Source organism: Nerophis lumbriciformis, linkage group LG29 (genome assembly GCF_033978685.3).
Source record: "Nerophis lumbriciformis linkage group LG29, RoL_Nlum_v2.1, whole genome shotgun sequence".
Classification (NCBI taxonomy): domain Eukaryota; kingdom Metazoa; phylum Chordata; class Actinopteri; order Syngnathiformes; family Syngnathidae; genus Nerophis; species Nerophis lumbriciformis.
Window position 1 is genome coordinate 8,017,989 of NC_084576.2, and position 14,512 is coordinate 8,032,500.

Genomic DNA, 14,512 nt, shown 5'->3' on the forward strand with positions numbered 1-14,512 from the left:
TGGGGCCGTTCTGCATGCAAGTAAAAGTTCGACTCCAGGTGTCGTTGAGGAGGGAGGGAAGTCAAAAGCGTCCATCATTGAGGTGTCCTCGGGGTTGTTTTCAGAACAGCCTGCTCCTGTTGTTCACAGCATCAAGGCCATTCGAGGGAGTTAAATCGTAGATTAGGATGTTTGTTTTCCGCGAGCAGACAATACAGACTTGTCTGTTCTATTCATCCGTGCTGGCTGCTCTCATATTCAATTTTCCTTTTCAGCAAGCTTCTCCATGATGTGATCCATCCTGCGATTCAGTTCAGAAATCGCCACAGTCTATGATCCCACAGCCCAGCCCAAACCTTCCATTGCGACGAACAGCCTTTGGGCTCCTTGAGTGGCTGCCATCGTCTTACGAATTTGACGATACACCAGAGCAATGCCCAGCCCAATCAGCAGGTGCCCCGCGATCACGGTTCCAAATAGGTAGATGTCTTCCACGTCCTCGATGGAAAAGACTGAGAGGCACATGATTCTCCATTTATCCCAGGAATCTCTCACATGCCCCGCAGCAATGGTTCCATCAGGGCAGCCAGGCTCCCCTGAACCTCTTTTCCTCGTCGAAAAGATTTTGTCAATTGCGTCGAGAGACCAACTGATCATTTCCATGTCTGATGTTTAGATTTGGGGGACAGCGCAAAGAAAGACGCTTCAAAAAAGTTCAGACAAGACAAAACAAAGAGAGCAAGCTGGGAGAAGAAGGGAGCGGAAAGAAAATGTGACCACCCTCACCAGAGGCAAGACAGAAACGATGTGATTAATTAAATGCATCATTTTCATTTTATTGGGATTAAAATTATCCATCCATCCATTTTCTACTGCTTGTCCCTTTTGGGGTCGCGGGGGACGCTGGAGCATATCTAAGCTGCATTCGGGCGGAAGGCGGGGCACATCCTGGACAAGTGGCCACCTCATCGCAGGGCCAACACAGATAGACAGACAACATTCACACTCACATTCACACACTAGGGCCAATTTAGTGTTGCCAATCAACCTATCCCCAGGTGCAAGTCTTTGGAGGTGGGAGGAAGCCGGAGTACCCGGAGGGAACCCACGCAGTCACGGGGAGAACATGCAAACTCCACACAGAAAGATCCCGAGCCCGGGATTGAACCCAGGACTACTCAGGACCTTCGTATTGTGAGGCACATGCACTAACCCCTGTGACACCGTGCTGCCTATTTTTATTTTAATGTAGTCAAACATACACAAAAGATTGTTTCAAATGTTCTAAGTTCCTAATTGTAATATCAATAATGTGATGAACCATATGCATAAAAAATTTCATTTTTATCTCAATGTAGTCAAACATGTTTTTATTTCAGTGTGATTAAATGTATACACATATTTTCATACCAATAATGTGATTAAACATACACAGAAAATTGATTTTATCTCAGTCAATTTGAAAAGAAGTACATTTAAAATCATGAGGGAGGTGCTTAGGGCAAGTCCGACCGTTAGGAGACCACGGGGAAGACCAAGGACACGTTGCAGAGACTTTGTCTCCCATCTTGGGATTCCCCTCCTTCCTCCTGCAGAATTGGTCCACTTGACTGAAAAGAGACCAAGTGGACTTCTCTATCCTTTGATAGACTTTAGATACTGGCAGGAAGACCTGCCCTGGCTCCTCCATGGATCCTCAGTCACTGCAGAGATGCCTGAAAGACAATTGTAATGGATTTAATGCAAACAAAAACAATAAAAACACCGTTTATTGCAGCTTTGGCAGTTGTGTGGTGGAACCACGAGCAGCGGACCTCTGGAATTAGAACTTTGTCAATTCATCGCTGGACTTCTGCCGAGGACTGACCTCAGATGGGTGACCAGGATCTTCTTCTGGGTCTGGGTCAACGAAGACCTGCTTCACTTGTATCTGTAAGGCGGGGCTCAAAGTCCATCTAGCTCCGGGGTCGGATGGACGAACATCTAGTCCCCCGTGCGCCACACTGGTAAAATCATGGCGTGATAACTTAAAAGTAAAGACAACTTCTAAATTATTTTATTTTAAGGACTTCCGGCATGGACCATGTTGAGTAGACGTGTGTTGAGTTGGCTTCTGCAGCAAACTTTCCATATTCACTTTTAAACCTTGTAATTTAAAGGCCTGCTGAAACCCACTACTACCGACCACGATGTCTGATAGTTTATATATCAATGATGAAATTTTAACATTGCAACACATGCCAATACGGCCGGGTTAGCTTACTAAAGTGCAATTTTAAATTTTGCGCGGAATATCCTGCTGAAAACGTCTCAGTATGATGACGTCAGCGAGTGACGTCACGGATTGTAGACGACATTTTGGGACAGCATGGTGGCCAGCTATTAAGTTGTCTGTTTTCATCGCAAAATTCCACAGTATTCTGGACATCTGTGTTGGTGAATCTTTTGCAATTTGTTCAATGAACAATGGAGACAGCAAAGAAGAAAGCTGTAGGTGGGAAGCGGTGTATTGCGGCCGGCTGCAGCAACACAAACACAGCCGGTGTTACATTGTTTACATTCCCGGAAGATGACAGTCAAGCTTTACTATTGGCCTGTGGAGAACTGGGACAACAGAGACTCTTACCAGGAGGACTTTGAGTTGGATGTGTAGACGCGGTACCGTGAGTACGCATGCAGCTGTGGCTTCCAAACATTTGATCGCTTGCCCGTACGTGCGTGCCGCTATGTGCATGTCACGTACGTAACTTTGGGGAAATATATGTGCTGTATGAACTTTGGGGAGGTGAACGGTACTTTGGGCTGTGGGATTGAGTGTGTTGTGCAGGTGTTTGAGTTGTATTGGCGGGTTATATGGACGGGAGGAGGGAGGTGTTTGTTATGCGGGATTAATTTGTGGCATATTAAATATAAGCCTGGTTGTGTTGTTGCTAATAGAGTATATATATGTCTTGTGTTTATTTACTGTTTTAGTCATTCCCAGCTGAATATCAGGTCCCACCCGCCTCTCACAGCATCTTCCCTATCTGAATCACTCCCACTGCCCTCTAGTCCTTTACTCTCACTTTCCTCATCCACAAATCTTTCATCCTCGCTCAAATTAATGGGGAAATCGTCGCTTTCTCGGTCCGAATCGCTCTCGCTGCTGGTGGCCATGATTGTAAACAATGTGCAGATGTGAGGAGCTCCACAACCTGTGACGTCACGCTACTCGTCTGCTACTTCCGGTACAGGCAAGGCTTTTTTATCAGCGACCAAAAGTTACGAACTTTATCGTTGATGTTTTCTACTAAATCCTTTCAGCAAAAATATGGCAATATCGCGAAATGATCAAGTATGACACATAGAATGGACCTGCTATCCCTGTTTAAATAAGAAAATCGCATTTCAGTAGGCCTTTAAAGATGTTGGATTAAAGATGCAGGTTTAAAGATGGGTTTAGTTTAGTCGACTATTCTTTAAACACAAATAAAAGTGGACATTACAGGAAATAGTCGACTATTCTTGCACACAAATCCTGTATTTTGATGACTGGAACGTCACACCCTGTCCTCAGTTTGTCTGGAGAGAGAAATACAAACATTGATATAAGGAAGAGCATAAAAGTGCATTTACATATCATTTTATTTCTGTTTAATTTAATTCACACAGTTTTAAAATGACTTCAGTTTCATTCACTTCAAAAAAAAAGTGCCAGCAAAGCAAGCTTCCAAAGAGGCTAAAATAGTTTAGCCTAAATATCATATTAGATACTGAATTTGACTATCGAAGTTATTGTTGACGTATTAAAGTCTGACGTACGTTACGATGTAACATACAGTTTCGACCAAAACCTTCATAAAGTTCAACAATGTGACTCACCTTCAACACTCATGTGCCTATGGAAGTAGAATTGTCTCACATCAACTTATATATATATCAATATGATATTAATACATATGCATATATTGATAAATATACAAATACAAATTCAAATGAGAGATACAAATAAATGAAGAATTTGTATAAATAAACGTGTATTTGTAAATACATTTTTGAGATTTGAATATAAATATGCTTGATTTTGTATTTGTATTTGTATTGAATTTGCATATGTGGATCGCTTTTGTAGTGCTTCACGGTGGCAGAGGGGTTAGTGCATCTGCCTCACAATACGAAGGTCCTGAGTAGTCTTGGGTTCAATCCCGGGCTCGGGATCTTTCTGTGTGGAGTTTGCATGTCCTCCCCGTGACTGCGTGGGTTCCCTCCGGGTACTCCGGCTTCCTCCCACTTCCAAAGACATGCACCTGGGGATAAGTTGATTGGCAACACTAAATTGGCCCTAGTGTGTGAGTGTGAATGTTGTCTGTCTATCTGTGTTGGCCCTGCAATGAGGTTGCGACTTGTCCAGGGTGTACCCCGCCTTCCGCCCGATTGTAGCTGAGATAGGCTCCAGCGCCCCCCGCGACCCCAAAGGGAATAAGCGGTAGAAAATGGATGGATGGATGGATCGCTTTTGTGTTGATGAGACATTCCTCCCACAAACGAGATGCACAAATAAATGTGACCTACGCAGTCCCCCGAACAACCAGCAGAGGGCACCTCAGCCTGAGCGGTCTGGGTCACAGAGCATTATATGCATTATATGCAAAATGCTCGGAGTTCTCTGCACAAAAACAATCCACGTCTTTACAGAGAGAACGCACAACGGGCCTGAGTTAGCTAACGTTAGCGTTGTATTAGTTAATGCTAATTTATCCAGTTAATCTGAAAGACTGTGCTAGCTGCCTATTTTATTGTATCAATGCCGTTTAATGACCGTGTCCCGATGTAGATACTGATCTCTTATCAGTGCAATGTGTGTCAAATCATCATCATATTTCAATCATCATATGACCCTCCCTAGTGTGCCTCTGATTGGCTCGCCAGTGTCTGACCATGTCTATGACTGAGACCGCTCTGGCTGCAGTGCCCTCTGCTGGTAGTTCAGCGGAGTGTGTAGGTCACATTCATTTGTGCATCTGGTTTGTGGGAGGAATGTCTCATCGACACAAAAGCAAAAAAGCGATCCGCATATGCAAATTCAATACAAATACAAATACAAAATCAAGCATATTTATATTCAAATCCCAAAAATAGATTTACAAATACACGTTTATTCATACAAATTATTGATTTATTTGTATGTTACATTTTTGTATTTATATATTTGATTTGTATATATTTTCAAATCTCAAAATTATATTTACAAATACGCATTTATTTATACAAATTATTTATTTATTTGTATATCACATTTGAATTTGTATTTGTATATTTATTAATATATGCATATGTATTAATATCATATTGATATATATAAATTGATGTGAGACCATTCTACTTCCATAGGTGCCGACCACCTAACACTGAACGTGCGGCTTCCACCCAGCAGGTGGCGCTGGAGCAAGAAGCCCACTTCCCGGCTTTCGGGTCTGCAATCACCTGTTTCTCGCAGCGATTGGGTTATATTAACCTGACGCCACTAGATGGCGCATCTTGCATAACACAACCACGGAGCAGCAAATGCACTTTTACGCGGTTACATTTGTCACATCTATCCGTAAATGAAGTTTGTCTAGAATGTATTCGATTTGACATTGTTTTACTGCCAAGAAGATTTGGATGTGATCATTGAAACGAAATCAGAGTTTTCATTTTCTACTACATTTGCACAATTCTACTAGGCAGTATTATGTAAACATGGTGTGTCTGACGTGAACATGAACTCGACTACACGACTATTTCACAATTACATGTATATATAAATTAAAGATACAGTGACGGCAACAGGACGAGGTGGCCGAGTGGTTAAGGCGATGGACTGCTAATCCATTGTGCTCTGCACGCGTGGGTTCGAATCCCATCCTCGTCGAAGCATTTTCTTCCTCATCCTGGATATTTACAAAAGTGATCCTTTCTCTTTTCAATGTTTTTTATTGTACAAAATAATCAAAGTTGGGGTTTATTCCAAATTGAGGTGACATCACATGTTGAGGTTTGCATAGTTCATCCTTTGGAAAGCAGTAGGAAGAAGCAAAGTTTATTACTTCTGCTAATTACAGCAATTTCCGATTGTAGATTTAACTTTTTTTTCGACTCTCAAACATTTTCATATTTTTTTCATTTTGACAAAGACACAGGCTGAAAAATGTACTATTTACTATTTTGAAACAGGCTGAAACAATCAATATAGATACATTTAAATTTGATGTAAAATCAATAAAATAAAATACGTTTTCTTGTTAAAAATGCAGTAAAGCGACCAATCAGGGCAGAGCTTTGTTTTCTTGCATTTGACCAATCAGAAGAAAACAAGTCAGCATCGTCACAATCTATGGAAGTAAACAAAATTGTAAAAGAAGCGACACATGTTAAATAAAAACTTTTATTCATGCCTCGGAGATCCTAACATATCCTAACACATCGTAACAGATCCGAAGAGAGATCAAAGAGTTTCAAACAAGGTCCGAACAAGTCCTAACAATGTCACGTGACGTAGGAGGGGGCGGGCTTATCGCTTTTAGGTTTTTCACCGCATAACAGCGAACACAAGAACACGGAAAAGGTTGGTAAATTTGATTTGATAGTCATTCATGCAACGCCATCTATAAACCGAATGCTAAACCGTGTGACAAAACACTACACGATTTGATTTCCCATCCCGTTAGCACATAATTCAACTTGTATTTCAACTTTCATGTAACGTTGTCGTTTTGCTAATGGAGCTTCTGCCAGAGGTGTGGACTCGAGTCACATGACTTGGACTCGAGTCAGACTCGAGTCATGAATTTGATGACTTTAGACTCGACTTGACAAAATGTAAAAAGACTTGCAACTCGACTTAGACTTTAACATCAATGACTTGTGACTTCACTTGGACTTGAGCCTTTTGAATTGACATGACTTGACATGACTTGCTACTTTCCCCAAAACCCAAAGATGAAAAAGTTATTCGGGAGCGCGTATTTTTCATCGTGTACTTGTCTATCAGCGTTGCGTGTGTCAGCTGGTGTGGTCTCAGTACAACAGCCAATCAAATTAGATCTACTTTGTTTTCATCACACAGCATTCATCCAATCAAATTGCAGGACAACCAAGGAAGAAGACATGTCCAAACCACACGCCAGTGAACAAAAAATGATACCTAAAATAATTTTGTTTGGGTATAAAAATTACGAGGTGGTCAACACAAAACGGTTTGCAGTATGCAACACATGCGGTTCGAAAATTACTGATGGAGAGGAAACAACTTCCAACTTCGTCCATTTGAAGTTGCACAAAGAACGGTAAGTTTTGAATGTAAGATAACGTTTATTGGCTAAGTAACGTGACTTTTATTTGCTGTGTAGTTAAATCAGTGAGGCTGGAAACTCACTGCTAACGTTATAACGTTATTGCAAACACGGGAATCTGTTGCAGTTCACTACCTTATTCATACTTTTTGTTCAGTGATTTTTTTTAAGCAGGGTTACGTTAGTCAATATATCACACGTAATGTTAGATGGCGGTCAGCAGCACCGCGTATTTTAGCCACCTAAAAAAAGACAAAAATAGTCAAATAAAGGTCAGTTAAAATGTATACTATATTATGAATATGTGTACCGTTTTAGCTAGCTTTCTGACATACTGTTGGTTGTTTACCTCAGTGGTCCCCAACCACCGGGCCGCGGCCCGGTACTGGTCCGTGGATCGATTGGTATCGGGCCGCACAAGAAATAATTTTTTTTCTTTTCTTTTTTTTAATTAAATCAACATAAAAAACGCAAGATACACTTACAAGTAGTGCACCAACCCAAAACAACTCTCTCCCCCCTTTTGTTCTGGGCATTGAACATGAAGACTCTTCCTTCACTGTTCCGAGTGGCCATGAGAGTCTTGGCAGTGCCTGCCTCCAGTGCTCCAGTGGAGCGAGTTTTCAGCCATGGTGGCATCATACTACGCCCCCATCGTGCACAAATGACTGACAGACTCTTGGCTAATTTGGTCTTTTGCAAATGCAATGCAGCATAGGGCCCTGACATATAAAAAGTACAACTTTTTTGTTATGTTCACGTATATGTCATGTTTTTTCAATGTTAACACTTTTGTACAAATAAGTACATTTGCACTTTATTTTTCAATGTGTTTGTTCTGTAAAGGAATGAGTTAATGTTTAAAATGACTGGTTAATAGTGCTATTATAAAGTGCAATGTCAGCACAATTTTCTTTCCTGCAATTTAAAATGCACTTGTTTTAATAAATAAATACAGCGTTTGAAAAGCATACACAATCTGTGTTAATATATTAGTCTGTGGTTAAAAGGACTTGAAAGGACTCGAAACTCAAAATGCAGGACTTAGGACTTGACTTGAGACTTTCCAGTCTTGACTTTGGACTTGACTCGGGGCTTGCCTGTCTTGACTCGGGACTTGACTCGGACTTGAGGGCAAAGACTTGAGACTTACTTGTGACTTGCAAAACAATGACTTGGTCCCACCTCTGACCAATAGTAACCTATGTATTTGTTAATTTGCCGTATAAACTCTGCCGATTTCTCGGGAAAAACCATAAGATGTGAAATAATTGTCCCAAGTTTCATTGTCCGTCAGTGGAATCGTAATTTATCGGCGGTCTGGCGTTTTCTCCTGCTCCGGTAATGGAGTTTGGTTATGTGTTTGAGCAGAGCAGACAGATGTCCAGGCGTTTTAAACATGCTTAATAGTGCCAAGTTTAATTTTTCGTCAGCGGAATATTCTTTTTACATCTGTCTGTGCCATATTACTACTACTAATGATAGTAATAATACTAATAATTATTATTACTTTATTTACATGGCACCTTTTTAAAACATACATTTATAAAGTGCTTCACAACAATAATGCAAAACATGCCTTCATACATGCATACTTTAACCTGCTTTATATTTAATGTTTGTAGATGACTAAGACAGGGAAACCAGACACTTACTGGAGGCACATCTGTATAAAATATGCCTCGGGACAATACCACTTCTCAACTGGCAAACGTCCAGGGGCCAAGAAGTGGAAAAAGGCCCTGGGGAATATAGATGCTTGTCCCTTGCAGAGCCACACGAAGGATCTGTTTGGGAGAAGCCGTCTGTGCTCCTGTGGGTTCCATAAGGTATCGCCTAACTTATTTATTATTTACTATTTACTTACTAATTATTTACTAAGTTGTACTCCCCTCTCCCCTAGCCAGCAGATCTGTCATCACCCGCTGGCTCCAGTAAGGCAGGAGAAGTTGAGACGGAGGCAGGGCAAGTCCGAGGTAGGGAGAGGAGTCACAGAGACGAGGAGAGGAGACATCGAGTCAGGAGCATCAGTGGCAGGACAGGGAGTGCAGTGCTACAAGTGCAACAAGCTTGTAGAGGGAGAACATTTCTCTGAACACCTCACAGAGGAGATGTGTGACACCTGTAGTGCCAAGGTGCAGGGTACTGTTGGTCTTTTGAACCACCTCCAACTGGTTCACTATTCAGAATTCATGGAGCAATTACCGCGGAAACCAACACCATTACCGCAAAGCCAACACCATCTCTGCTCCCTTCAGCCAGCTCTGCCACACCACAGCACACTGAAATTCCACTTAAATCGTCTTCAATTAATTGGCAAGGTTTTCTTCCTGAACAATTTCGCAAAGTAATCCAGGAAGCCGATCAGGTGTGGACTGCTAAATGCCTCTATGAGCCGACGGGCCAGCTTAAACAAAAAAGCAAAGCACCCCCCACTGTAAGCCAAACCATCTTGCCCAGACGATGTTCCTCTGGGCACCAATGCGGATGTGGGGGATTCCTCTTAAATGCCCACAGTGTTCCCGTAAAATGAACAGGTCCCGGCATCTACAGGAAGGTCAGGGAGGTGATCGATGTGGATAGCCGCTATTATCTAGTAGGATGGGACGTTGCAGCAAGTGCTCTCAGCTGGTCTGCCCATGGAGCCAGGATACTTTCTCCCAGCTGGATGAGGCACACAGGAGCCTGTTCCCCACTGTCCTCACAACACAGCTAGCTCTGGACAGAAAATGTATGTCTTTCCTGAAGCCGGGGACCAGTGGTAACAGTTCCTCCTACCTCCAGTCTGCAATAGGGGAAGCGCACAGTGAGGAGTGGGCACGTCAAACCAGCCGCTACCTCTCGGACTGTGAGCGCCATATGAAGATGGCTACCTTCGTCCCCTCTGCAGCTGTCCATCTTCCTCCACCACCCTTCAGACCCCTTCCACTTGCCCAGTGGTTTGAGACGATCCACTCCAACGACATCCTCAGCCTTCTGGATGAGATGATGGGAGTGATAACTTCTACCTATGGTATTAAGATGGATTTAACAAAGAAGGTGAGGGTTTCAACAGTAAAGCAATATAGAAAATAGAACATGTACCGTATTTTCCGCACTATAAGGCACACCGGATTATTAGCCGCACCTTCAATGAATGGCATATTTCAAAACTTTGTCCACCTATAAACCGCCCCGGACTATAAGCCGCGCCTACGCTGCGCTAAAGGGAATGTCAAAAAAACAGTCAGATAGGTCAGTCAAACTTTAATAATATATTAAAAACCAGCGTTCTAACAACTCTGTCCCAAAATGTACGCAAATGTGCAATCACAAACATAGTAAAATTCAAAATAGTGCAGAGCAATAGCAACATAATGTTGCTCGAACGTTAATGTCACAACACACAAAATAAACATAGCGCTCACCTTCTGAAGTTATTCTTCATTCGTAAATCCTTCGAATTCTTCGTCTTCGGTGTCCGAATTGAAAAGTTGGGCAAATGTGGGATCCAAAATGGCCGGTTCCGTCTCGTCGAAGTCATCGGAGTCAGTGTCACTGTTCAGCAGTTCTGTGAATCCTGCCTTCCGGAAAGCTCGGACCACAGTTGTGACCGAAATATCTGCCCAGGCATTTACGATCCACTGGCAGATGTTGGCGTATGTCGTCCGGCGCTGTCTGCCTGTCTTAGTGAAGGTGTGTTCGCCTTCGGTCATCCGTTGTTCCCACGCCGTTCGCAGTCGTGATTTGAATGCCCTGTTGACACCAATATCCAGCGGTTGGAGTTCTTTGGTTAATCCACCCGGAATGACGGCGAGTGTTGTATTTGTGTGCTTCACTTGTTTTTTGACACCATCTGTGATGTGGGCGCGCATAGAGTCGTATATCAACATGGACGGAGCTGTGTGAAAAAAGCCACCCGGCCTCTTCGCGTAAACTTCCCTTAACCACTCGCTCATCTTTTCTTCATCCATCCATCCCTTCGAGTTAGCTTTTATGATGACGCCGGCTGGAAAGGTCTCTTTTGGCAAGGTCTTCCTTTTGAATATCACCATGGGTGGAAGTTTCAGGCCATTAGCATGGCAAGCTAGAACCACAGTGAAGGACGACTTCTCATTCCCTGTGGTGCGAATATTCACCGTACGTGCTCCCGTTGTATCCACAGTATCCACAGTGCGGTTCACAGGAATATCAGTTGCTGTGAAATAGTAATCCGTGTGCGGATGGAGAGATTGCGTCTTTTCATGAACCGGATCCTTGTTGCTTAGTAGGAGCCATTTTGTGGTCTTTACAGATGTAAACAGGAAATGAAACGTACGGTAATATCCGCGCTCTTTTTCTTCTTCTACGCGGGCGGGTGGTTGCTTACAGTAGAAGAAGAAGCGCTTCCTGTTCTATGGGGGCGGGTGCTTACCTTGGCGGTTGCTTGCGTAGAAGAAGAAGCGCTTCCTGTTCTACCGGGAAAAAAGATGGCGGCTGGTTACCGTAGTTACGAGACCGAAACTTTATGAAAATTAATCTTAATATTAATCCATATACAAAGCGCACCGGGTTAAAAGCCGCACTGTCAGCTTTTGAGTAAATTTGTGGTTTTTAGGTGCGGCTAATGGTGCGGAAAATACGGTACAATAACAACAAAACAGGAAATGGGTTTACTTCTTAGTGGGGCAATGACTTCAGTTTGTAGTGTTTGTTTTACAGATCACCAAGAAGCTGGCTGGTGGGATCGGGGACAGTGCTGCATGGATGACAAACATCGGCAACGAGTTTGGCCAGGTTCTGAACTCTGTTCTGACGACGGGTGAAGGTGCAGGAAGGCACACACAGAAGGCTAAGAAGATAGGACGTGCGTCAGGACGACCGTGGAGAGCACCCAGGAAGCAGAGTGGCTTTGCTCCTGGACAGCATTTTCTATCAGTTTGGTTCAATACAAATCATTGAATAAGAGACAGTACATTTTATTGCAATCCCTGTTGACATTGTCACCTGCTTCTTCATGACTTTATATCCTTGTTCACAGTCCAGATGTCATAGATATCATCTTTCTCCCCCATGGACTATACAGGTAAAAGCCAGTAAATTAGAATATTTTGAAAAACTTGATTTATTTCAGTAATTGCATTCAAAAGGTGTAACTTGTACATTATATTTATTCATTGCACACAGACTGATGCATTCAAATGTTTATTTCATTTAATTTTGATGATTTGAAGTGGCAACAAATGAAAATCCAAAATTCCGTGTGTCACAAAATTAGAATATTACTTAAGGCTAATACAAAAAAGGGATTTTTAGAAATGTTGGCCAACTGAAAAGTATGAAAATGAAAAATATGAGCATGTACAATACTCAATACTTGGTTGGAGCTCCTTTTGCCTCAATTACTGCGTTAATGCGGCGTGGCATGGAGTCGATGAGTTTCTGGCACTGCTCAGGTGTTATGAGAGCCCAGGTTGCTCTGATAGTGGCCTTCAACTCTTCTGCGTTTTTGGGTCTGGCATTCTGCATCTTCCTTTTCACAATACCCCACAGATTTTCTATGGGGCTAAGGTCAGGGGAGTTGGCGGGCCAATTTAGAACAGAAATACCATGGTCCGTAAACCAGGCACGGGTAGATTTTGCGCTGTGTGCAGGCGCCAAGTCCTGTTGGAACTTGAAATCTCCATCTCCATAGAGCAGGTCAGCAGCAGGAAGCATGAAGTGCTCTAAAACTTGCTGGTAGACGGCTGCGTTGACCCTGGATCTCAGGAAACAGAGTGGACCGACACCAGCAGATGACATGGCACCCCAAACCATCACTGATGGTGGAAACTTTACACTAGACTTCAGGCAACGTGGATCCTGTGCCTCTCCTGTCTTCCTCCAGACTCTGGGACCTCGATTTCCAAAGGAAATGCAAAATTTGCATGGTTGGGTGATGGTTTTGTGAAAAGGAAGATGCAGAATGCCAGACCCAAAAACGCAGAAGAGTTGAAGGCCACTATCAGAGCAACCTGGGCTCTCATAACACCTGAGCAGTGCCAGAAACTCATCGACTCCATGCCACGCCGCATTAACGCAGTAATTGAGGCAAAAGGAGCTCCAACCAAGTATTGAGTATTGTACATGCTCATATTTTTCATATTTGCTCCACGTACACAATTGACAGTAAAGTGCTGACTCACCTGAAATGATGGTTGCAATATTTACCTGCGTTTTCTTCATTGTTACTTGCAGTGTTTACTGTAAATGATTGTACTACGGGCCATGTTTGTGCCTGATGATATCACAGTGATATTACTGTGCAGTACATTAAAATACACGAGTGCTTTTTAGTCGATATTAAACATGAAAGGAAACAGTTATAACTTGTCATTTATTATTGATTGAAATACACCGTACATGAATGATAAGACACACTAATAATGTTACATGGATGATAAGAAACATTACAACAGAGTGTCCAAACTTGTTCCACAACATTTCAAGGGTGGTTTAGATACCTTTAATAAAAGTAAGCCATTTAATGCAATGCTGATGCATGAATGATATGTGCATCAGCTTGTATCCTCGGGAATATATGTTAACTTCATATTTCAACTTTGTCTTATTACATGACACCTTTTTGCTTGTTTGCTTTTCTCTTGATTGACTGTAAATAATTCATGCTACTGATGAATAATAATTATAATCATCCTGTGGTAAATTTTAAATGTGCTTTATAAATAAAGTTGATTTGATTTGATTTGATTAGTCCATTCTGAAGAACAGATGTTTTCATGCAGAATACATTTACACATGTATGTGTGTGTGTGTATATATATATATATATATATATATATATATATATATATATCTATATACATACATATGTACACATATTTATATGTGTGTGTGTGTATATATATATATATATATATATATATATATATATATATATATATATATATATATATATATACAGGGCCGGCCCGTGGCATAGGCCGTATAGGCAAATGCTAAGGGCGCCGTCCATCAGGGGGCGCCACGCCAGTGCCACAAATGTTGTGAGAAAAAAAGAAAAGAAAAAAAGTTGGTACTATTATTTCTAAATACAAAAAATAATCCCACGTTAATTAAAATGCAAAGTAAAGCCTATTTAATAGAAATATTATTTGTTACAACATTACGCCCCCCCCCCCCCTCCTCCCCCGCACGGTGCGCCCCCTCCCTTCCCGTATCATGACTCTTTTTGGACGTCACCACATCAAAAAATCAACACA

The 14,512-nt window shown here is 42.1% G+C and overlaps 1 protein-coding gene and 1 non-coding gene across 2 annotated transcripts; both read left to right on the forward strand.

The window, feature by feature from the left end:
- Window positions 1–5,790: 5,790 nt before the first annotated feature.
- trnas-gcu (transfer RNA serine (anticodon GCU)) lies at window positions 5,791–5,872 on the forward strand. Its single transcript has one exon. It is a non-coding gene; the product is annotated as a tRNA-Ser (tRNA).
- A 4,021-nt stretch (window positions 5,873–9,893) lies between these two features.
- On the forward strand, window positions 9,894–12,212 carry LOC133572253 (uncharacterized). The gene is made up of 2 exons (XM_061925091.1): window positions 9,894–10,331; window positions 11,973–12,212. The coding sequence occupies exons 1-2, from the start codon at window positions 9,894–9,896 to the stop codon at window positions 12,210–12,212; spliced, it is 678 nt and encodes a 225-aa protein (XP_061781075.1).
- The last annotated feature ends 2,300 nt before the right edge of the window (window positions 12,213–14,512 follow it).